The 26,376-nt window shown below is 43.5% G+C and overlaps 1 protein-coding gene across 4 annotated transcripts in view; it reads right to left on the bottom strand.

Moving 5' to 3' along the window:
• Window positions 1-26,376, bottom strand: part of MSH2 (mutS homolog 2) — an 88,375-nt gene that overhangs the window by 37,652 nt on the left and 24,347 nt on the right. For 3 of the 4 annotated variants that reach the window (XM_053243687.1, XM_053243696.1, XM_053243677.1), the window contains exons 6-7: window positions 23,577-23,710; window positions 3,036-3,229 (exon numbers count right to left, since the gene is read on the bottom strand). In XM_053243687.1, the coding sequence (XP_053099662.1) occupies window positions 3,036-3,229; window positions 23,577-23,710 (328 nt within the window). Of the gene's footprint in view, window positions 1-3,035; window positions 3,230-23,576; window positions 23,711-24,526; window positions 24,660-26,376 lie in introns of those variants that run through there. The other variant, XM_053243706.1, reaches the window with a different exon arrangement.

The following is a 26,376-nucleotide window of genomic DNA, read 5'->3' as shown; positions in this document are numbered from 1 at the left end:
TAATGGGCTGGTTCGAGTCCCCATTATACAGTATTTTGAACCTTTTAGACCCAGTTCGAATTCAAACCTCTTTGAACCAGTTTCAAGGTTCTAGAGGCCATTTTAGGTCCTATCCTCCATTTTATGTCACTTGTTTTGCTTGATTTTCCTTTGCTGAGCTCATGCTTTACTGACTGGCCAGATAAGTCCGGCTTTCTGGTAGGCTCTGGAGTGGTGCCAGTCCTTGAGAAATGGCACCATATTGGCCAGGGGCGAAGGCAAAGGTGGAGGCTACCAAAGGAGGGAGTTTCAAATCCTACAGGTGAAACTCGGAAAATTAGAATATCGTGCAAAAGTCCATTAATTTCAGTAATGCAAATTAAAAGGTGAAAGTGATATATGAGACAGACGTATTACATGCAAAGCGAGATAAGTCAAGCCTTAATTTGTTATAATTGTGATGATCATGGCGTACAGCTCATGAAAACCCCAAATCCACAATCTCAGAAAATTAGAATATTACATGGAACCAAGAAGACAAGGATTGAAGAATAGTACAATATCGGACCTCTGAAAAGTATAAGCATGCATATGTATTCAGTACTTGGTTTGGGCCCCTTTTGCAGCAATTACTGCCTCAATGCGGCGTGGCATGGATGCTATCAGCCTGTGGCACTGATGAGGTATTATGGAAGACCAGGATGCTTCATTAGCGGCCTTCAGCAATTCTGCATGGTTTGGTTTCATGTCTCTCATCCTTCTCTTGGCAATGCCCCATAGATTCTCTATGGGGTCAGGTCAGGCGAGTTTGCTGGCCAATCAAGCACAGTACACTGTATACTTTTCAGAGGTCCGATATTGTTCTATTCTACAATCCTTGTCTTCTTGGTTCCATGTAATATTCTAATTTTCTGGGATTGTGGATTTGGGGTTTTCATGAGCTGTACGCCATGATCATCACAATTATAACAAATTTCACCTGTATTTGAAGCCAAGCCTCTGGCCTAGCACTGTGGTTGCAGTCTTCCTTGGCTCTCTTTTGGCCTGCTGGTGGTGGTGGTGAGAGTCTGCTTGGCAGACCTGGTTGTATTTTTGCAAAACACATGCCCGAAGAGAAGAGCAGAAAAAAGGGTGTGTGTTACTTTAAGTTCTCCTCCTTCACCATGGTATGTGTTTGCCTTGCCCCTCTTTCTTTGCAGTTTGTGTGATGCCGGGTTGGTTTTAATGCCTTGCGCTGCAGTAATAGGTCTCTTGTTGGTTTGTGTGGCTGTTGTGTAGTCTGTGCTGTTTGGTTCCCTTGGCTTTGCAGTTGTGCGGGGACAGCAGCAGGTCAGTTTCTGTGGTGGTTTTTTGGTTCTTAGCTGGGTGTCTTTTTAGTTGTGTCACTGTGTGTTGGTAGTGTGGCCTGCTAGGGGCACAAACCTGGGGTGAGTGGTAGGCACCCATGGGTGCCCACCATCCCCTGAACCCCCAAGCAATGGGAATATTATGTGATTTTTAAATTGCATTTTCCCCCATTTCTCCCATAGGGAACAATGGGGGTTTGAGGTGGCCCATCCGGCCCATTTCCCCACTTTGGGGGGTGCCTAGGCACTTCAGAGTGGGTCTGGTGGCACAGCAGGTTGTGCCAGAACTCCCCCCAGGCAGCCATTCTGAAGAGTTTTTCATAATATTATAAACAAACCAGAGAATCCACTCTGAGATAGACTGTTAAGAGAGGCCAGAACTAAAAAATTCCTGGGGGGAAAACATGTAAATCCCACCAACTTGGGGCTGCCTGGGGGGGAGTTCTGACACAACCTGCCGTGCCCCCAGACCAAATTTGGGGTGCCCAGGTACCCCCCAAAGGGGGGGAAATGGGGCATCCTCAAATCCCCATTATTCCTTGTGGGAGAAATGCAAAAACTGGGGGGGGGGGGAATCTTCAAAAATTCATCAATCACAGGAGTGTCCAATTGCTTTGGGGTTTGATAGGGGTGGGTGGTAGGCACCTATTTGTGCCCCAAGGTGCTTCACATAGGGAATAATGGGCCGGTTCGAGTTCCCATTATACCCTATGTAGAAACTTTTAGAACCAGTTTGAATTTGAACCAAACTGGGGAGGGGGGGTTTCGAGCAAAACCAAAACCAAACCTACCCACCCTGGTTCGAAGCTGGTTCAAATTCGAACCAAACAGGCCAAGCCAGTTTAGTGCACATCCCTAGTACACACACACTTACATAATGCAAAAACATATATCAGATCATAATCTATTTATGGCATTAGAACAATCTGGGTGGTTTAAAATAAAATAATGCAAGTTTTATTAAAATCCCCTCCCCCTGGGCTGCATGGGAATTTTTCTGTAAAGCCCCACATCTCCAACTGCCCCCTTGCATACACTCTCTTCCCTTCTACTTTGTGGGGGGCGGGTGGCAGGAGGGGCAGGAGGGTATCTTGCTGCCCGCTGGCATGCCAATAATCTGCTGCCTGAGGTGACTGCTTCACCTTGCTTCATGGAAGGGCCAGCCCTGGTTATGGATAACCCAAGTTTAAAACTGTACTCAGCAATGAGTCTCAGTGGGAAGTCTTGGGCAAGCTACTCTCTCTCAGCCTAACTTAGCCTGCAAGACTGTTATGAGGATAAAAGGCTCCTCTGGGTAGAATGGTGAGCGATGGGAATGCAATGGTAGGACAGACATTTTACTCGATGAACAGTCTGGGCTTGCCCAGTCATTGCACACAAGGCTACAGTTGCTATGAGGATGAAGGATTGATTGTACAGGAGCCAGCAGTGTGATGCAGCAGCAAAAAAAGCTAATGCAATCTGGGCTTTATTAACAGAAGCACAGTGTTCAGATCATGAGACTGAATCGTTCTGTACAGGTCAGACTTCCCTCTGAATCCTGTGTCCAGATCTGGGCACCGCACTTTGAAGAGGACAATGATAAACTGGAATGGGTTCAGAGAAGGGCAACAAATTTAGTGAGGGCTCTAGAAACCAAGTCTTATGAGGCTGGCTGAAGGAACTTGGTATGCTAAAGGGAGTTTTAGAGCATGAAGAAAAACACATTACCTTCATTCTTGTCCAGTGCCTGAATCACGGTAGGTATCTGTTTAACAGCCTGGTAGATTTTGTAGCAGTCCTGCAGAGTGGCTTTCTTTAGAAATTTTTTTGCAAGCCGACTGAAGTCTGGGAAGCGACGGAGGTCTTCCTGAAGGGACTGCAATAGCTCTGCATCTTCCACAAAGGCCTCCACCAAATTTAGCCTGAGGGCGGAACAAGTTGAAAAACATGGCAAGAGGGGAAATCAGCTCAAGAGCACAGGGCTTTTGTAGCCTCAGGTGCAAATCGTGACACTTTTCCAAACTTTTATTTCTTTTTACTGGAAGCACAGAAGGTGTATCTTGCACCAACGGCCAACTCCCTGTTGGTGGCTGAAATATCACAGAGAGAAGAGCCAGCATTTAAGATTTTACAGCTTGCAGCCAGCTGCTCAACAGTCTATTCTGCTACTATTTAGAATGTTAATGATAATGCCTAATAAATAGTTGAGTAATGAAGCTTCAAGCAGGAATCAAAGAGAAAAGTGAATCTTCCAAAGACTCAGTCACAATCACCCCACAGAAGTCATTACTACACCTATGAGTCAGGGAAACTGAATCTAATCAGAAGATTAAATTCAATTTTCCAAATATTAATAATAAATAATCAGCATTCTATAGTGCTATACGGCATGGATTCCCAACTGTGGTTCCCCAGATATTGTTGGATTACAGCCTCTATCATCCTCAGCCACAATGGCCTTCGGGGGTGATGGGAGTTGTAGTCCATCAACATCTGGGGACCTATAGCAACCCCTGCTATATGGAATTCAAAGTGCTTCCATACATTATTTCAGAAATCCTTACAATAACTCCATGAGGTTGTTGCCTCCATATTGCCATACCCATGTTGCAAATGGGGAAGAGGATGAGGAGCCCCAGGCCACCTAATGAGTCCATGTATAAGCTGACATCATGGTAGGCACTGCTACTACTATCCATTTGCCACAATGGACCAGCTTGAGGATCCTGAACACATTTACCTGAAATTAAGTTCTAATTCATTCAAAAAGAAAGAAATCTCAAAGCGGGAAGGAAATCTGAATATCTGAACATGTGGAAAGGTGTTCTACGAGAAGCAGCCACTAGACCTTCAAGGCCAGCACTGCCTACTTTGACTGGCAGTGGCTTTGAGGTCTTTCCCAGCTCTGCTCCCAGACATCTTTGCCAATGAGATGCCAGAGACGGAACCTGGGATCTTCAAAGAAGAAGATCAATATGCAAAGTAGGCAAAGCCTGCTCTCTACCACTGAATCACACCTAAGCCATCCCAATGGCTCTCTGTGTGCTGAAGCCACTCACTACAGCCACATTTACCATAATAATGATCAAAAGCAGCCTGCTGTGTTTTGACAACTTCTCTTGGCTCTGCCTCCTCTTTCTGCTTTAAAGAAATAAATACACATGGTTCAACACGATAAGTCACTGATGCTGATAGTGTCCAATGAAGAGGCATCCTAGGAAAAGTCACAACAACATAAGTCACAACAGTCTGCTCAAGCAGATCTTCCGCGCTGCCATAAGGACATTTTTGCCCCATCATGCATCTCTGCCAAAGGACAATACAGAAACTTGTTAGCCCCCTCCAACCTATCTCACAGGTGCTATCGGAGCAAAAAAAAGGGGGGGGGGGGCTAAGTAACAGAACAAGAGCTGGGACTGCACAGGCAGTGGCATGCATGATCATGAGCACCTGAGTCCCACAGCTAGCAAAGAAAACTCTTGTATTCTGCAAACCCACCATACACCAGCACATCATGAACTGGTTCTGTTGTTGCACGTGAAGACCTGCACCTGTCCAGCTGCATTACTCAGTAAGATGAACAGTGCGTTCATTGCAGTGGGGGCAGGGAGACCGGCTCTTATCCATACTTGCATCCTACCCTCCACCATTAACATGCCACTGAGACCAGAAAATTCTCTGCCTTTTTGTTACCTGAAAGTGTAGGAATTCAGGGTGAGAAGAGAGCATCTGTAACAGGGGAATGGGGGGGGGGCAGAGAAAGAGTGGAAAACGTCTCAGGTGTTTTAGATCAGGTGCCAAATTGCTGCCTTCTGCTTCAGAGGGTTGTTGGGTTTTTTACTACTTTTTACAGTATTAAAATATAAAACACAAAACCAAAACACATTACATCCTGAAACGTACAACAACATAGCTAAATTCTAGCTACTTTTTAGAACTAAATTCACGTCAAATGATGATTTGGTCATTTGATTTAGTACCAAAGTGATCTAAAGCAGATATCTGTGAAGACATTGAGGTATCTCCAATTCAACAAGTAATCAAGGATATTTGGGGGATATTTTAACCATACTGTACAAAGAGGACAACCACTGTCACCAAACAGACTTTTAAAACAAATTAATAACCAGCTTGCATTATTAACAAATACTGGATATTTTTAACAAATACTTACAATAATTTTATCACTTGCATTTTGCATTCATTACCATCTTGCCCACCAGGTATAGAAGCTTCTTCAAAACATTCCCAAATGGAATCTCTTTTATAGCCTGCTGCCATGATAGGTTTTCCCTTCTACAGGTGAAACTCGGAAAATTAGAATATTGTGCAAAAGTCCATTAATTTCAGTAATGCAAATTAAAAGGTGAAACTGATATATGAGACAGACGCATTACATGCAAAGCGAGATAAGTCAAGCCTTAATTTGTTATAATTGTGATGATCATGGCGTACAGCTCATGAAAACCCCAAATCCACAATCCCAGAAAATTAGAATATTACATGGAACCAAGAAGACAAGGATTGAAGAATAGAACAATATCGGACCTCTGAAAAGTATACAGTGTACTGTGCTTGATTGGCCAGCAAACTCGCCTGACCTGACCCCATAGAGAATCTATGGGGCATTGCCAAGAGAAGGATGAGAGACATGAGACCAAACAATGCAGAATTGCTGAAGGCCGCTAATGAAGCATCCTGGTCTTCCATAATACCTCATCAGTGCCACAGGCTGATAGCATCCATGCCACGCCACATTGAGGCAGTAATTGCTGCAAAAGGGGCCCAAACCAAGTACTGAATACATATGCATGCTTATACTTTTCAGAGGTCCGATATTGTACTATTCTTCAATCCTTGTCTTCTTGGTTCCATGTAATATTCTAATTTTCTGAGATTGTGGATTTGGGGTTTTCATGAGCTGTACGCCATGATCATCACAATTATAACAAATTAAGGCTTGACTTATCTCGCTTTGCATGTAATGCGTCTGTCTTATATATCAGTTTCACCTTTTAATTTGCATTACTGAAATTAATGGACTTTTACACGATATTCTAATTTTCCGAGTTTCACCTGTACAATTCCCTAAGTGGATCTCAAATCAATGGAGGGTACACTCAGAATCAGAAACTGAAGCACTCAGGGGCGGGTTAAGCCTTTTGCTGCCCATAGGCAGCCAAGGATTTTCCACCCCCACCGCCCCAGCAAGGAGGGGAAGGGAGGCAAGGATGAAGTGTGTCCCGCCCCCCCCCCCCCCCCGCTTTTTAAACTTCTAAATGCCGCTGCAGCAATACAGGGAGCAGCCAGTGAAGGTCACACAGCGGCTGCTGTGGGGAACGGGGAACAAGAGGCAAGTTTTACATTAAAATGCCGCTGCCTGCGTGGCAGAAATGGGGTGGCTGCAGCAGGGCCTGGGAGGGTTGTGATGGGGGAGGAAGTTCCCCCGTTTTACCTTAAAGCAGCTTCTGTTGCGTGGAGGAATAGCGAGGGAGAGCTCCTTCCAGCTCCCCTCCTCCCTCCCAAATGAGTGCACGCCACTGCAGCATCATTTAGAAGTAAAATGGCGGGGCTTCATTTTCGCCACGCCTATCCTCCTCACTGCGGTGGAGGAGCAGCAAGAGGCTTAATTGCTCACCTTGGCCACCGCCAGCACCAGCAGTTTGGGGGGGGGGGTGTTTTTAAAGAAAAAACTTTTTCCCCACCCCAAGATCTGCCACTCCCCTGGATTCAAAGCTGCAGGCAATTGCCTCTATTGCCCGTGGAAGCACTTCAGAAAGATTCTGCTCCAACAGTTTTGCTTCTTTTTCATTTTCTGCTGTCTTTCCCTCCTTGCATTTATCACCAGAGTCCAGATCTACTCTGCCACAAACAGTCCTCTATTCATGACTTTCTTTGTCCTTGGCTTTTTAGAGAGAGGGTTGGGCCTGACTCATATACTCACTCTGTGTACACACAAACTTGCACACAGAGAGAGAGAGAGGGCGGGGGGGGGGGCTTGATCAGGTCTGTTATCCCATAAGAACATCAGAAAAGCCCTGCTGGGTCAGGCCAAAGGCCCATCTAGTCCAGCATCCTGCTTCACACAGTGGCCAGCATCTGGGAAGCCTGTAACTGGGGGAAAGAGGACAATGCCTCCTTTCACTGGCGTTTCCTAACACCTGGTGTCCATGGGCATGTCCCCTCTGATGCTGATGGAAATATACAGCTATCCAGGCTAGTAACCATTGACAGCCCTATCCTCTATGAATTTGTCTAATTCCCTTGTAATCTCAACTAGATCAGTAGCCATCAACACATCTCTCATCTCCATAAACTGCTGTATTTGGTTAGAACAGGCCCACACAACTTTGGCCCCACAGCAGTTTTTGGACTACAACTCCCATAATCCCCAGCCACAGTGGCCAATAAGGGATTATGGAAATTGTAGGCCAACATCTTCAGGAGGACTGAAACTGAGCAAGCCTGAGTTAGAAATTGCAATTCCTATTTATGATTATATCTTTGCTTTAACACTTCTTAAAACCAAGCTATACGGGTTCAGCTTTTTTAAAAGCACATTAAGGAAAGAAACCAGTTTAAATAAAAACACAATTAAAGTGTTTTTTCAATCTTTTATTTTCATTTTTTAAAAAAAATCATCACTGAACCACATGATGTGCAAAGCCAAGCCAGTGTTCCTGCTGCAAATGGTAAAGCCAGCCCTGGTGGTTTTGTGCAAGAGCACAATTGCGCAACTATTTAAAACAGCGTGCCCTGCACTTGCACAATGCTACTTACCCTGGAAACAATTAAGTAGCACTGGGTGAGTGCAGGCGCACTGTTTTAAGTAGCTGCACAGCTGCACTCTTGCACAAAACTGCCAGGGCTCACTTACACACACACACCACCACCTGCCCTGTGCATCACGTGCTCCACTGATTTTTATTCACAACCAATCTTAGGATTTTTATGTATCCGGTTTTTATGCTTTAGCATCAGATGAGGCCAGCAATCCATTTTACCACTGCAACAACTCCCCTCATCTTCTTTAAAGCATCATTTGAATTTGAACTACATCCTCTCTGCCATTAGAGATACCATCCATGCTACTCTTCTTAGATTAGGGAGCCATTGGAGCTGAAAAATACATGCCTCACCCCCTTCCATTAATCTGAAAGCTGGATCCTGAGAAAATGAAGCTGGAAAAATACTACCAGCCTAATTTTCTTTTCTGCCCATTTTTGTCATAGTGAAAACCAATTTAGGTAAAACACTCTCAAAATGGCCATAAAGCAGGGAGACTTTATTTCACTCAGTGAAAAATGAGTGTTGCAAGCAGTGGGTTATATTTTCTCAAAAATATAGTGCGGCCTCCACAGTTTCCTCAGGACAATGATTTTTCTTCTATAGTTGCATAATTGCTTAACATTAAAATTCCATCTCTTCCTGCTTCCACAGCAAAGCAGAGCATTCTTGCCTTTTATTGCTTCTCTCTCTCTCTCTCTCTCTCTCCATAAAGGGGCTATTCCTCACATACTCCACTGCTTTTTATACTAGAAGGAACAAATTAATACCAGCGTTGATGGCAACCAAGGCATAGCCATCGGTTCATCTGTCATCAATTTTTGTTAAATCATGCTCAGATATAAGGAGTCATTGTTTAAGATTGGAACTCTTTTGGCTCAAGTACCAACTTTCAGTGAGATCTTGCGAAGAACCTTACTGGCAGAACTAGCCTCGTTACTACAAAAATGGAATTGAGGGTTTTGGTGTGTCTTGGTTAGAGAGCAGCAACTAGTGGAGTCCAAGATCAACCTGACTCTAGCAGGGATGAGGCTCTCCAGCTGTTACTGGATTACAGCTCCCATCAGCCCCAACCATAACAGCAAACAGCCAGGTATTATGAAAGCTGCAAAACAGCTGGAACGCCCCAGGTTGGCCAACCCTGCTCTACGGATGAACACAATTTCTAATACACTTTGCCTTCTGCACTTCCTGAAACTGCTTGGAGAAGAAACCAAAGGGCATGAGACAAAGTGCGATGCTGGATCAGACCAAAGATGCTTCTGGTCCAGCATTCTGTTCCCCACAATGGTCATCTACATGGCTCTGGGCAACCTGGAAGCAGGAAATGTAGGCAAATAAGCCCCCTGCCACTGCTGCCTCCCAGCAAGTGTTATCAAGAGGCACACGGCTGCTCAAACTAGAGGTAGTATATGGCCATCAAAACTAGGAGCTGTTGAAACACCTCCAACTCTGTTCATAGAGGCCAAGTCTATGAACTGATAGACTTGGCCCCTATGAACGTCTAATCCTCCTGAAAGCCATTTAAGCTCCCATAAAGTATGCACTTCATGAAGAAGTGTTTCCTTGTGTCTGTCCTCAGTCTTCTGCCAATCAGTTTCACTGGATGACTCTAGGTTCTAGTGCTGTGGGAAAGGAAGAAATGTCTCCCCCACTCTTTTTCCACACCATGCATAATGTTATAAGTCTCAATCATTATCCTCTTAGTCGCCTTTTTTCTAAACTAAAACGTTCTTCTACTCTCTTTTCAGTCCTCTCTCTTGCTCCCTGTATCACTATTAAGTAGTTATGGGCAGTCAATAATCTTTTGAATACTCGCTTGCAAAGCTGTATTTACTGAAGGGGCAGACACAAAATAGGGTGGGGGAGAATGTAGAATCTCAAAAGGAGGGACACTGGGACAGACAGAAGCATTGGCGGAAATCACAAAGATCTAGGAGGTAATCATGAATCACAACTAAATACAGCACCAACATGACAACGCTGCAGCTAAAAAAGGAAAATGACATTTCGAATGCAAAAGCAGAAGCAAATTTATCTAAGACGCATCCAGCAGTCATTGAGCAGTAGTCAGAACTTCTCAGGAGTGTTTTTGGGTTCCACACTCTGACGGAGAATTCCAACTATCATAGAAGGTACAAAGGAAAATATGGAGCTGTAAAAAGGTGAACTCCACGCCAGGAAGCAAACAGAAACAGAAAACTGGCCAGCATTTGTCCACAAAGGTATGGTGAGACCATACTTGGAATACTGGCGAACACATGGTACAACATTACATGCACCCTGCAAGGCAATATTCATGCTTTTATGCTAATTGCAATAATTGTGTAACCACAGTTGTGCAACTGTTGACCATCATTCCAATCAGTTGCCAACCACATTTGCACAATTCTTGCGATCAGCACAATAGCACTCTTGCGCAACTGCATAAACGTTATGCTGAAAGGTCATGTAATGCTTCACAGTAAGTCAGCCACTGCATACTGTTCTGGTTACTCTATCTCAAAAAAAAAAAAAGACGACCGAGGACACTGTAAATCTGGAAAAGGCGTAATCAAAATGATCAGGGGTTGGAAGTACCTTCTCTGCAAGGAAAGCCGAAAATGTCTAGGAGTGTTCAGTTTAGAAAAAGAGGCAGAGGGGGAGAGACCCATAGTAGACATTTATAAAATTATGCATAAGCAGGATAAAAAGAGGTTTTTTTCTCCTCTCATATCAGAACTCACGGTTACCCACTGAAGTTGATTGGCTGGAGATTCAGGACAGAAGAAGGAAGCGCTTCTCCACATAAGGCAAAATTAATTTATGGAATTCACTGTCATACATGTGAGGTTTGACCACGCCACAGCCATATGGTGCTCTACAGCATTGAGAACACGTCATACACATTTCATTCCTTCTCGGTAATCTTTACAAGCACCCTTTAAAGTCAGCCAGTGTTATCCCTGTATTGCAAATGATGAACTAAGGCAGAGAGAGGTTGCCTAAGAGCCCCTGGCGGAAGGCCAGTTCAGGGCAGGGTTCCCACGGAGGGCTTCCCGACTCACAGCTCAGTTTCTTTCTGTGCCATTGTTCCCCACTAGCACTGAAGTCTTAAAAAGACAACCACTACAGAGCACCCTTTTGGGGGCTAATGCGATATAAACATCAGTCTAATACATTAACCCAGGGGTTCTCAAACTTGGGTCTCCAGATGTTGTGCAACTACAACTCCCATCACCCCCAGTCACATTGTGGCTGGGGACTATGGGAGTTGCAGTCCAAACTCTGGAGACCCAAGTTTGAGAACCTCTGAATTAACCAAGCCCTTCAAGGAGGCTGCTCACTCCCAGGGGTGCCCTGTTTTCCTGACTGCAGCCTCATCCCCAAATCAGATCAACCCCCTGCTCTGAAACTGTAAACGTTTCCCTCTACAACCGCTCTATGCCAGCTTCTCACTTCTGAAGTCACCTGCTTCCGCCACAAATCCAAGGGCCATCAGCTCTTCTGTCTCTTGTTAACTGCCCTCATCTCTGCCTAGGTTTGCCTTGGTCCTGCCAGCAGCTATTTCCTGAGCCTTAGATGGAGTGAATCTGTCTCCTCCCATGTCCCCCACCCAGCCCTTTGGGTCGCCTTCCCTGCACTGGGTGCAACTATGCCCAGGGCTGTGACTGTTTGGAAAGCAAACACAATCTCAACATCTGCAGTTAACTAGTCAAATTAGCTTTCTCTCTTTCCATCTTCAAGGACTATCAGATTTGCAGCATCAAGGGCTATTATACGTCTGAGTAGCAGTAACGTTTTTCTAAAGTGTGTTAATGCTAAACATGATGCTTAGAAGAAATTGATTTACTTTATTATACAGAACTCCCATTTGCTGAATTAGAAAACCAATACAAATGTTATCAAATTCTACAATGACAATGAGGCAAACAACGTTTGTGTGCATCTGCTTAGCATCTGTAATTTATTCTGCTTCCGTGATTTGGCTTAAAAGAGAAAACTGGAGCATAAATAGCTGGGAGAAATTTTCACATTGTTCAATACATCTATAAAGCAAGAATCAATTTTTCAATGAAATACCAGCTCAGTGCCAATAAATAGATTCTGCATTTGTGCAAAATTCACACAATCCTCTTTCTGCACATAATATTGTAGATCAATCTGGTAAAATCCTCCCACCTCACCACAGCTTCAGATCTGTTTTCTACCATCACAGTAGGCATGATCTTTTTATGACTAAATACCAACAATATAAAAATTGCAGTGTGTGCTACTCTGAAATGGATGCTAAGGCATCAAGTAAGGCAAAGCCTACACATCACTTGTGATTACTTGGCAAAATCCACTGCTGCAGTTCTGAGGCCTTCCAGAAGAGTTGCCATGTTAGGTTGCTCTAGCAAACACAATAAAGGCTTGCAGTATCTTAAAGATTAACAAATTGTACTGTAGCAGAAACTTCCATGGACTAGAGTTTGCTTCAGACGCTTGAAGTGTTATCCCAGATTGGCAAATAGAGAGATGCACAAATATGGGCTGCAACATTAGTTAACATAAATAATGCCACAACATATCAGGTAACCTAACTTTGATCAACTAAGAAGGTTGCAATGAGTCAGACAGATGTTATTATTTATTCATTCATTCTATTTCTATACTGCCCTTCCAAAAATTGCTCAGGGCAGTTTACACAGAGAAATAATAAATAAATAAGATGGATCCCTGTCCCCAAAGGGCTCACAATCTAAAAAGAAATGTAAGATAGACCCCAGCAACAGTCACTGGAGGTACTGTGCTGGGGATGGATAGGGCCAATTACTCTCCCCCTGCTAAATAAAGAGAATCACCACGTTAAAAGGTGCCTCTTTGCCAACTTAGCAGGGTCCATGGGCTAGTTCGGACATCGCGTGGAACCTCAGTTAAATCTGGACTTCATGCAATGTACATGCCTCCCATCCCCAAGAGAGCGTTACCAGTTCTTATCCAAGTTAAAATAGGCTGAGTTTGGTCATAATGTCCAAACTGATCAATCTCGCTTTAGTCTAACCTACTTGCTTCAAACATGCCAAGATCTGTACCCAAGGTTTGAAATAAGTTAGAGATCTCAGAATATTTGAAGAAAATAGATTGATCAGTTTGGACATTATGACCAGACTCGGCTTATTTTAACCTCAATAAAGAAGTGGATGTTCATGCAGAAATGGAAGGAGAGAATACCTCAGAAAAATCATGGTAAGCATGGGCCAAAAGATAATTAAGATCTGTGACATTTCTATGCAGATGCCAAATGTACACATAGTGGCCACAGACCATTATCTTTCAAATCTATTGCCGGCGGGGGGGGGGGGGGGGCGACTAATCTAATGGAACAGGATTCACTATCTTAGAAGTTTCATACCAGACCCACCTTTTGAAGTCTTACATAATATAGTGACAGATCTGCAGCAGAGTAACCTCTTTCCACTACAATTTATCGTGTTGCATTTATCGAGCTAGGTCCAAAACTTTAAACACTGCAAGTGCTCCAGTCTGCTAAGGAGAGGGGCTTCTGAAAGAGGTAAGGCATATTCCTCTCTGCTATTATTCCACAAATCTTTCCTGCTAAAGCAAAGCAAGTTGGCTCCACACTCGTTTCCCCATACTGTTCCAAACTGCCCAAATGTTCATAAGTATTACCTTTTTGTAGCAGGAAGGGCAGTGGAGGTCTGCTTCCAATCTAAATCAGTTCGACATTAAATAACTGAATATAAGAATGTGCATTGATCAATTCAGTTGAATCAAACTGATTGAATGCTGCCCTGCAGCCCTATCCTGCTCTGCTAAAAAGCATGGCTTCAGTTCACAGTCACCCATTTCCCTTGACAGACTTCAGAGTCATGGGGATATGAAGAGAGCAGAGGTGCAATCCTCTCTTTGGAAAAATCAAGGCTCCCCGCATTTTGCACTTCAAAGCTATGAAAAAAGTGTTTATTTCTTCTGTTCTAGGAAATGTGTCTCCAATGCTTTTGCGCGCGTGTGTGTGTGCGCGCACGCATGCACGCACACTCAGTACACAGACTTGTGCTACAAACTTAACATTCTCCTGGGACATTGCCAAATTACTAGACCTCATCGTTTTGGTGGGAGGGAGGCAGAGAAGAATTCAAAACCCAGCAACTCAAAAACTGAGTTTGTTCAAAGGTGTGTTAATTTAAAATAATTATGTGGAAATTTAATATTTGAATTAGATGTAGATCGCTGGCTCTTGATCAAAAGTTGAAGATGTCCCTTAGTCCCACCATCAAAGCAATGTAAACCATTTAGGATTATGGGAGGTGAGGAGTAGAAATCTAGAAAATCAGGCTCAACTGCAGACAATGGCCCAGCTGTGGTTCATCCCAACATGATGCTTCTGCATCACACCAGGGTGGAGTTTCACAACAAAAGCGGGCAGGACTATACTCACCACACTAATGTCATCCATTTTTGCCTGCAAAGCTCTATGAAGTGTGTTCCTTAACTGGGCATATCACACAATGTTTTACAGTATTTCCAGCCAGTTTTGGCAGAAAGACCACATCACATATAACGAGCAGAAGTAGTTAAGCTGATAGTTTCAGCTACAATTTCATTAACTCTCCACCCTAAAAATCCCAGGGGCTCTATTTTGACCCTAGCTCATTATATCCCAAGCTGACCTGTGGCTGAAAAAGCTGGCACACTCCAACTCCAATCTACCTGTTAAAGGAAGAAGGGAATCTAAAAGGACTTGAAACCTTGACTTGGCACTTCTAATACCGACATGTCTATTACATCTTGTTTTGGGGGATAACTATTGAAAACCAATTATCTGTGCTTACAACGTACAATCCGTTCTAATTGCTTGTAAAAAGGCAAATACACCATTTAAAAAAAGAAGAAGAAGAAGTAGTTCAGCAGCATGGAAGAACTCTTTACCAGAACGGCAACTTCCACAGCAGCAGTTTATAAATCGGCCAAGTCAATTTGCTGTCACGAAACATTGCTTAGACCCCAGCTGTGCTTCTGCATTCGATCAGAGCCAATATGGGCTGACAAGCATGGCTAGAACTGCTTACGGTGGGAAAAACAACACAATGACTTCTCTAAAGGATGCCAAGTTGGAGCAAGAAAGCAAGTATTCCAATCATCATCAAGTGCCAGACCACAATGTGAATTATATTTCACATCTATATATTATACCCCAAAGAGCTGGAAATGTTATGATCCTTATGGATGGAGAACCAGAGTGCCTGAAGGCAACTGGGACAGACTTAGGGTGACCCACAGATTCGTGTTTCACAAAAATCTTAAGGGGGGAAATCTAAGGGGGCAAAAAACCAACCCCAAAACTGCCCCCATGTTAGTCAATGGGACAGAATGTTTGTGATCTCAGACAGTTAAGAGAAGCAGGTGGGTGGAGCTAATGAAACTCACAGGAGAGTGGGAGGAAGAGGGCTTCAGCAAAAAGCAGGAAAGAGCAGGAGATTTTTCAACTTGAATAATGCCTTCGACATCTAAGATGGAAAACTACCTAATAATCTTCACAGAAGGAAATGCTGCAACTGTTGCTCCCTCACCAGCCAGATAACCCTGTACTGTTTCTGAAGGGGAAGACATTTGATATAGTTAATACCATGGTGTTTCAAAATACTCCCCTCCCATGTGCTGGTGGACAACTTTGGAGGGAATTTCTTCACAACTCCCTAGCTTTGGGTCAATTAGGTAGGTTCCCTCTGTCAGCCTTCTGGCAGGTATTGAAGATGTTTTTAGTTCTTCCCTGAATTGATTGTGTAATGTTGTGTAATGAATCTGCTGCTGTCTGTTCCCAATGTTCATTTTATTGGAGTTTTTAAAATCCTTTGCATTTTATAATTTTATAAGCTTTTTCAAAAACCAAGATATATCTTTCAATCATACATTTTGCTAGTTGCTTTGACTTTTGGGGAAGGAGAGGTGGGATTTTCTTTTTAAAATAAAAATAAATGGATGCTTTCTTACAATACCCGCATGGGTGTGTGTAGACTACATCTCCCTCTAACAGCATGTAGAATATCACTCTAACCTCCCCTGTAGAGCTGCTGCTTAATGTTTGTGAGGTGGAGGAAATGTCAAAACACTGAAGAAACACAGTCACAGAAAATAATGTCATAAAGATAAATGCACCCAGATTGCACTGCTGCAATGCGCTTTATGCATCTATGACAGGTGAAAATAATACGTTTTTTGTTCGATCTAAGCTTCAACTGGGCAGCAATTTTAGCAAAATAAACAGGGGGTGATGGAAAAATTACACAACTGGCCTGCCACTGATTTACTTGCAAGACACATCAGGTGGAATCATTTCTGTCTCAGATCCATTTTAAGTCAGTGTGCTTAGTGGTTGGGAGTGGGTGGATAAATGCCATTTAGATGTTGCATTTTCATCCTGAAACTTGCTGCTGTCGGGAACACCAAGATACTACTTGGCAGCCCCAAATAACTCCAGTGGATTTACACTCAGATATCCACAAATTTAGGTTTAGCTTACTAGCCAGCCATTTTTTGTGATAGCCACCAATTCCCCCAGATCATTTTCTGGCGCAGAGGCAGAGGGCTTAGGAGAGAAGCCGGACTTCTGTCCTTTGCACTGGGATACACAGATGGTAAGAAGCAGTGGGAGCCCTCTCCTATAGCTCAGGAAGGGTTCCTGCTGTTTCTTACTTTTTCAAATATAGCAGTGGAAATGAGACCTCTGGGGAGGAGATCTGTGCGATGTTGTGCATCCTGCTCACCAGAGGGCTGGAGATAATCACCACTGATGTACTGGCAAGTGGATACACAGGTGCCTGTTTACACTCCTTAACTTTGGATTGGGTACCACATAGTTGAGCTGCCTAATTATTAGCATCCCACTATGGTTTTCAGGATGAAAATAATCGGGGGCAGTTCTGTTATAATGCAATATGCCTGTTGCTTTCTAATGAAGCTCAAATGCAATGGAATGCCTTTTTCCTCCTGTCTCAAAAAGGCTGTTCTGCCAGCTTATGCATACAACCTAACATACAAATATTTAAAAAGATGTATGTTTTCTGCCAACAGTTTTTGCCTCAAGCAAAGCTTTGCTTTTGCATTTCCACAAGCAGGCTAGCACAATAAAAGACTGAATGTGTCCCATGAAACAGAGAACTGGACCCAAAACGTGTGTGAGCAGACTTTGCACTCACACGTTAGCCACCCCCCAGACCTGAAATCCACCAATTCTCCCTTCCGCTACAGCACTCCCCCACCAACTAAAATGGTGCCTTGACCCTAGTTTTCGGGGGGGGGGTCCTATTGCACACAAAAACTCAGCTTGTATTTGTCTCAACAGTAACTGAGACTTCCTTCTTACAACAGCTGATGTAGTAAAGATACGTCTGGACTGTACCACTTCAGACAACAGGTGAGGGCTCATAGAATACAATTCTCTCCCCAAAAAAGAAAATTCCTATCCAAAGAAAATAAATGAAGAGAAGGCTAGTTTAGTTTAGATGCCTTATCCATGACATCTAGTAGTTTTTTTAAGAGTGGTTGTTTTTTTGTTTTTGTTTTGGTACAGAGGTGCACCCTGTCATGTGAGCCCCCAGCTGCAGTGGTAAAAGCCAGACATGCTTCATTTGCATTTATTAAAGTATATCTTAAAACCATCGTAAGACCTTCAAGGTGGATTACAAAATACACTAAAAATACAAAGTCATCACACAAGGACAAGCTGAATTACATTTTTAAAAAGTTAGTGAAAATTCCAGTAAAGAACCGTGAGCCATTCTCATCAAATCACCCTATCCTGACTGGCTTTTCTACTGACCAGCAGCACCTATGTCTTGTCTGGATTCAACCTCAGTTTCCTAGTCCACATCCAGCCCATCACAGACTCCAGCCCCCAGGGTTCAGTACATCCACTGCTTCCTGGGATCCGATGTCAGGGAAAGGTGGAGTCGAGTGTCATCTGCATATTAATGACACTTCAGTCAAACCGCCTGTTGACCTCTCCCAGTAGTTTCATGTAGATGCTAAACAGCATGGGGGACAACAGTGAGCCTTGTGGAACCTCAGAGGCCAAGGAGTCAAGCAGAAGCCCCCCAACACCGCCTTCTGGAAAGGACAGGAACCATTCCAAGGCACTACCCCCCAATCCCTATACTGGAGAGGCAGTCCAAAAGGATGCAATGGTCAATGGTATCGAATGTCACTGAGAGGTCCAGCAGAACCAACAGAGAACCAGCAGAACTCCCCACCCCTCTAGTTCCCGGCATAGGTAATCCGCCAGGGCAACCAAGGTAGTTTCAGTCCCAAACCCAGGGTGAAAGCCAGATTTCTTTAACCAAAGTCGATAGTTATTTTCCCCCCTCTAGGCTTCAAGAGACATTCACAGATCTTCCCACACAAAGTCTTCTTGTAAGCCCACATGCTGTCTACTCAAGGCTTTGGTCTTTTAGAGAAAGATCACTTCTGAATAGGAACTCGTTCGTTTTTAGTTAGGATGTCACTACTGCCTGACAACAATAGAAAGCAGAACAAAGCCAGCAGCAGATTCATCCAGCTGAATTTAAAATTGCCAAGGACAACACTTTCCAGATATCAACAGGATCCCCCTTGCCTCAAATTTCCCAAAATATCCATGGTCTAAAGAGGTTAATACAGCTTCCCCTCCACTATTTGTTTTACTAGCAACTTAAGGCCAGAAGTCCAAAATACTCTTCATTTTAACAAAATCATTCCACTGCCATTTTATGCATCCACAGCATAGAGATTTGTTTATTTAAAAATATCTGTTGCCTGCTTTTTGATAAGACAGTCCTCAAAGCAGCATACAGAAATTATGTTAACACCCTATAATCCAGGGTGGGGGAACATCTTGGGCCCTCCAGTGGTGGCTGGACTACAACTCCCATTATCCACAGCCGCCAATGGATAAGGATTATAGGAGTTGCAGTCCAGCAACAGCTGGGAGGGCCCAAGTTGTGCACCCCTGCTATAATCAACACCAATAAATTCCAAACAACATTCTAACATAACAGCAAAGAGGCACAATGGGTCACCACAGGAGGATGATAAAAGTACCATTCCGGAGAAATAAGATCAGTCCAAACTGAAGGCCGGCTTGAACAAGGAGGTCACAAATAGAGAAACACAGAGGCTATCCCATTTGGGGCCTTACAACCCCCACTTGAGATAACTTAGGTTTGCCCCAGGTCACCCAATGAGCACCATGGCTGAGCAGGAACACCAGCTCAGGACTTCCTGTTGAATCTCCTTAAGGGCTGCTTTTCAACAGACAGCACAGTACCATCCCACAGCAATATATCAGACCATAGTACAAAAGAGTAGCAAACACTGGCTGGGATCCAAAGGGCCGAGGATGGTGTTCTACAGACACACTGGGGGCTTTTCTGGCCCTCCCTTCCTGCTGCCATCCTTGTCACCCTCCAAGAAGAAAAGACAAAAACCCACTCCTGACACTGGGGGACCCTGCAGAGTTACATGCAATGCAGAAGGATCTGCAGTAATATTCCCTTTAACAGGGATTCCCAGATGTTGACTACAACTCCCTTCATCCCCAGCCAAAGGCAACTGCAATTTGAGATGATGGGAGCTGTAGTCAACAACATCTGGGAATCCCTGTTATAGGGAACACTGATCTGTTGTCGGGTGAAAAATATGCATATGCACATGTACATACATTCCCCCCAACACATATGGGAATACTTCCACATGCTGAGGATCTTTGTAGCCCAGCTATACTAGGAACAAAGGAAGCTGCCTTATACCAAAGCAGACCATTGGTCCATCTAGCTCAGCATGGGCTACACATTCTGGCAGCAGCTTCTCCAAGGTTGCAGGCAGGAGTCTCTCTCAGCCTTATCTTGGAGATGCAAGCATGCAGATGCTCTTCTCAGAGCAGCCCCATCTGCTGAGGGGAGTATCTTACAGTGCTCACACATGTAGTCTCCCATTCAGATGCAAACCTGGACAGACCCTGCTTGGCAAAGGAGTCAATTCATGCTTGCTACCACAAGACCAGCTCTCTTTAGTGTCTGTTCACTAAAAAGACTATATAGTTTCAGAATGTAAACGACTAAAAAATTAGTCATCCAGCAGAGCACCAAAGTCAAGAAGAGAGCCCTGCCAAATTATTCAACATGTTCAATTAACTTGTGTCCATTTTTATTATTTAAATCCATTAAATGAATACCAGTTAAATTCAGATTGCCTTTGGCCCATTAATATATACTGTAAATCAGTCTTCCGAAACATCACCAGTAAATCCAGCTCCCTGCTGGAGGTATTTCTGGAACTGAAAACAAGAGCTTGAGTGCCTTAGCCAAGCAAACACAGCAGGGACACCGAATGCCATTGAAGTATCCACTTTTTTGCTGACCCACAAGTGAATCAGACAGCCCTGAGGTGAACTAGAGTTTTTGTCATCTGAACTACTGGGATGGTAAAGCAACATTACTTTCTAAAAGGTCAACGACTCATCCGAACTGTGCTCTGCTGCTCCGGTTATCATGCTAAATGCAATACCGAATCTGGTGCCACAAAGAAAAAGCATCATTTCAACATTTCAAGGCATATGAAGATGGAAGTATGCAGGCAACACTAAATGCAACTTTTAAGAACAAACCAAGCACCCAGGACAGTGCTGGCAACGTACAGTAGCAGCAGGAAATCTAATGCCACATGCACACACCTAGTCTGACCAACATGAAAGGAATTTATTTAAAATATGTATATCCTGGCCCTCCAGGACACTACTGCTTAGGATGGCTCACAACATTTATAAAATAGTTATGACGTAAAATCAGACTAATAAAATTAACCAAATTAAGTTAAGTTTAAAATCCAAGCTAAAACCACAATCAGAAATACAGTTTCAAATTAAAAGTTATTTAAAAAGCTAAAAACTAAGAATGATAAAAACTAAAGAACCTACCAGATATAAGCAAGATGTGAAACATTTAAAAGCCTCTTTAAAAAATGTGTTTTTAGTGGTTTTTTAAAAACTGTGAGAGGGGGAGCATGGCCAAGCTTTTCAGGGAGAGTGTTCCAGAGCCAAGGGGCCACAACCAAAAAGGCCCTGTCTCTAGTCCCCACCAACCAGATCTCAGTTAGTGGTGGGGCCATGAGCAGGGCCTGAGATGATGAGCAGAGGGCCTTGGCAGGTTCATATGGTTGAATGTGGTCCGACAGGTAACCCAGCTCCAAGCCGTGTAGAGCTTTAAATGTCAAGACCAGCACCTTGAATCTAGCCCAGAAGCAGACCTGTAACCAATGAAGCTGCCGCAGGATAGGTGTAATACTTGTGAAGTGACTTGCACCATGAGCATTCTTGCGGCAGTATTCTGGACCAGCTGAAAGTTCTGAACCATCTTCAAGGGCAGTCGCATGTAGAGGGCATTGCAGTAGTCCAATCTGGATGTTACCAGGAAGAAGGTACAATTCTTAACCCTAAAAGGTGGCTCTAAAAACCAGAGGTAGGCAACTCTGGCTCTCCAGCTGCTGCTAAACTACAATTCCCATCATCCCCAGCCACAATAAATTGGAGTTGCCTGCCCCTGCTCTAAACAATGGAACTTCTGCCACTATCTCCTCAATGGACAGCACTGTGCCTTCCAGGCAGATTGGGGGTTGCCTTACTTACACCCCAAAGGTTTTCCAATCCTAGCCTTAAGTCTCCTCCTGTTAGGGTCACCGTCATTACAAGAATCTAGAATTGCAGCCACATACAAGAACATAATGTACACCGTTAAGCTACTGAAAAGCACCTTTGCGATCTCACTCCTCGGAGAGTTTGAAGCCATCTTCCTCTATATAGCATCCTCACTTGCTGGCTAAGGAACAGAAAGGCCATTTCCCATTCTCTCTGAGAATGAATTCAAAGCAGTTGTACACAACAGGTGTGCTGATGATCTTGCTTAAGTTATTAAGGCTGCTACTTCAACACTTTGTACAAGGGTTCCAATACTAAAGGATTATTCACAGGTAAGCTTTATCAATACTATCTTTTTGTATTCACAAATCCAGCCAGCAGAAGAATTAAAAGAAAAAATCAGGGAAGACACGAGTCCCATCAAGTTAAGAAAGGCACATGCATTAGCCTGCAGTTTTTACTTTCCAACTATACACAGGGAGGGGGGCCCAATATTTTCCCAATCATTGCCTGCATATATTTTGCATTTAAAAGCCACAATTTTTGCACACATGTATGGGTTCGTATACATTAAAATGTATATATATCAGAAGCCTTCGAAAGCGGCAAATCTAGGAGCTTCACAATGTCCTACAAATCAGGTTTTCTATCCCTAACACACACACACACACACAGTTAAGCACTGCTTCTCCAACATTTTATTGGAAGAGTTACTCACTTCGCCTTGAAGTATCTCCAATACAAAGAGTAACACTGTCTGGCAACTGTCTTATTTCAGAACAAAGCAACAACACACGCCATTTCTTTACAATGGCAAGGAATAATAGTGAATTATAGCTATTATAATATAATGAACATATTATAGTATGTTCATAATATAAACATACAGTAGCTATAGTTTCTGGGTGTAAACTTCCTGGGGATTCTGAAAGGAAATGCCAACTTTCATTATTAAATAGTGACTGTCTCTTCCTCCCATGGTCACTGGGAGAGACAAAACTGTGATGACAGGACTCAACTATTAGAAACAGATTTTTTTTTTTAAAGGCTACATTCAAACAATTTTGAAGGCTGTATAGTAAGGACTGGTTCACATTATCAACTTGCATGTCCGTTGATCAGTAATCTGGATTTGCCAGTGGGCGCGCTTTCCCACCGAGCATGTTCTCTTATGGGTTACAAAAAACCTTCTGATTCCGAGTTGGCAGTGTGACAACTGACAATTAACCAGGATCAACAGACAAGAGTTCAACTGTCAGATTACCAATCCTGCTTAAGTGTTTGGTTGGCATGCTGCCCATCCAGGATAGGGAGCTTGTCTGCAGCCCACGACATGCTCCGCGGGAAATCGCAGACTCCTGGTAAACAGACGTGGACTTTGATTGTGTGAACCAGCCCCAAGACCCACCTCCCCCACCCCACTCTGTGGCTGCCTCAAATTGCTTGCTCTAGGGCAGGAAGAGGTTACATCACAACCCTATACCAGTTTACTCTGTAAACTCCCCTATGTTCGGTGTGTATAGCATTGCAGTCTTAGAAGAAGAGCACTGCAGTATTGTGGGCTCAATGCCCCTGTCAACTGCAGTCCAGCATTCACTTTTTTTATTATTGCAACATGCACGTTAAATGGTATGCAACTAGGCATGCTCAAGATGTCAATGCAGCTGCAAACCTCCCATTTGTGATATATTTCCAAACGGCAGCAACAGAACAGCATCTCTGCTAGACAATTCCACACATCAGATGACTAACACTGACAGATAGGACAGAACTGCTTCTCTTAAATGCTGTGTGGGATTTATTTTTTTTAATTATGCTTATTCTTTATTTACCTTTCTTCTATTTTGTTCTTGTCCACCAAGGGCTGTTTGATCCACTGGGTCACTAGTCTCTGTCCTTGAGGTGTTTTGCACTTATTTAACAGTCCAGTCAGACAATGTGTACTTTGGGCATTTTCTGTAGAACTCTGAGGAAACACGTACACACAGAATGGCAGAAAGTCAGTAAAAACCCTGGTATCCTTCATGCAGTAATGACCACCCTCACACCAACCCATTTAGATAGGGGGAAGGAAGAAAAAGGGGACCAACAGTGGTGAGAGAATATGTATACATGTTGTATTTTAGTATTTCCCCCCCTATATTCTTTTATTTTCGTGCATGAAGTACTGCTTAGGTAGACAGCCTAGAATTCTAGCCTAACCTTCCAGCAGCAGATGAGAAAGCTCAGAGGGAAGACAAACAAGCAGAATGGAAGGACACATGTTTTGTAGTAGACTTAAATGGGGAAGACCTGGGTTCTAATCCCTGTTCAGTAACAAAATTTACTGGGTGACTTGGTTGTGGAGGGGGGGTGTCTCTCCCTCTCCCTGACCTACCCCATGGGGGCTGCTGTAAAAATAAACAATCGCAGGAGAATTCACCACCACCCCTCAGTTTGTTTCCTATATGATAGTGTTGGTACATGATTACATTTTATTTGTGTTCTCTGGGTGGAGCAGATGCATTGCGAATTAGAGAAGAGCTTGTTTACTTGGCTTGGCTGGCGCTAGATCTGCCTATACACAGAAAATACTGTTAAAAACGCAAGGGTTTAGGAGGCATCCTGAACAGGCCAATGGAAGAGCTCCACAGGAGAGAGTACTGGCCAATCAGTTTAAAGACTGGACTGTGATTGGCTAACTTTGGCTGTATATTCCAAGGAGAGGGGGCTGTTTTGAACAGTTCCTCTGGGTGAGTCTGAGGATGCCCGGAGCACTAAGGGCAGGGACAGTGGAGCTGACCTCTGGGGAAGGCTGAAAGGGCGCAGGCTGTATGGATTCCATCCAAGGCCACCTTCAGGAATCTGAGTGACAGGCCCAGGCCTAAGCAGTTCGTCTTCCGCAACTGAAAACCTGCCACAGAATCTTCAGTGCTCAGCAGTTATCCACCAACTGAAAACCAACAGCTGACTGGAAGAAGTTAGACACAAGATCACTACATTTTGGGGCCTGGGTTTCAGTGGCTCCAGGAAACAAAGGAAATCTGTGGGTTCAACAGGGAATAGAACTAAGACCTGCCATTTAATCAATCCCTTCAACCTCTTCGGTATATTACTTTCCCTTTTTCTTTAACACCTGACTGGAAAACCATGGATGCACTGGACATAGGTCCTATATCTTCCCAGTAACTAAAACCATGCCCATGCCTTATTACCTCCTACTATAGGAGGAGTGAAATTTAGGATAAAAGATTGGTGTCAGTGGAATTGTATTAGGTCAATAGTGGTGACACCACGACAAAATCCTTTCCAGTGAGAGGCTGCTCTGAGCTCCTTGGAAAAAGAGTAAATTTTTGGAATTTACTCCTTGGAAAAACAGTAAATATTTCAAAAGTGATCAGGAAGTTGGGGGTTGGGAGACAAGGGGGGGGTCTTTCTTCTCCATACGTATTTGCAATGCTGTACCATATTCATGAAAAGTGAGTAATGAAGTGCCTAACAGCAAAATAAGACTCAAGAACAGCCTTTTAAAGAACAAATAAAACCACTTAGAGCTTTCTAGCAGAATGTTGGGCTTGGAAGTGCCAATTCCAAGATCAATACTAGTTTAACACATCCCTGTTAGTATCACAAAGCGACTTTTATATCACCAGGCTTTCCTTATGTTAAGGTAGATACAGACATATTGTGTGTCTACAAGGTTTACTTTCTAAACACATTCTTCTTTTTAAAATCTTCCTGGCTATGGATATAACATAAAACATATATGAGAGAGAGAGAGAGAGAGAGAGAGAGAGAGAGAGAGAGAGAGAGAGAGTGTCTTAAAGGTTTCTGGGCACATTTTATTCATCCCAGCTTTGCCAACCAAATATGTTATGCAGGAATGAGGGAAACTAGGCTCCAGGGAATCTGCATATATTTGCATGTGCATGATGGGTGCCAACACAAAACTATCAAAATTAGGCTTCAACATTAATTCATGGATTAGATGAATTAAAAATCATTTGATAAAATAAAACTGAATGAACCAAAATTGGGGAGAGCAGATGCTACAAACACCCCTACCCACCTTTTTCCAGCAATTTATCATAGGGGGCTTTATTTAGCAGGGTGGGTTGTTCCCCAGAAAACAAATGACTCCGTAATCAGACACTCAGCTTTCAACTACACGATTAATGTTTTGTTCTCCTGATTTTTATCCACCTGCTGGATACCTTACACAGCTAGAAGTACCTAACCACAGTAGAGCCTTTAACCTGCCTCGCTGTGACGCCCTTCCCTCGGCTGTCCTTGAAGAAAGATATGGGAAGTTCCCTTTCCCAGTACGTCTGTGCCCATGATGCTCAGGACAAATTGAAACTATTGAGCATGTCCTCCTTCACTGCCTGTTCTACAGACCCTTATGAAACACCCTTATTCTCCCACTGCTTGACAGAATGCCAGGACACTCATGCCAATACTACGTCTCCCTCTTACTCTCAAACTGTAATCCATCTATAACACACAATGTTGCCAAGTTCCGCGTGTCAGAGTGCAGAATTCGCCAGACTCTGACCACCAGCAAGAACTAACTTCTTCAATCATTCAGCCCTACTGCTTTTCAAGTCTCGGTTTATCTTTTACAGATTTTAGCTTTGCAGCAATTTATAGCTT

Source organism: Hemicordylus capensis, chromosome 1 (assembly GCF_027244095.1).
Source record: "Hemicordylus capensis ecotype Gifberg chromosome 1, rHemCap1.1.pri, whole genome shotgun sequence".
Taxonomy (NCBI): domain Eukaryota; kingdom Metazoa; phylum Chordata; class Lepidosauria; order Squamata; family Cordylidae; genus Hemicordylus; species Hemicordylus capensis.
The sequence above is the reverse complement of the archived record's forward strand: the minus strand, read 5'-3'. Positions and strand labels throughout refer to the sequence as shown.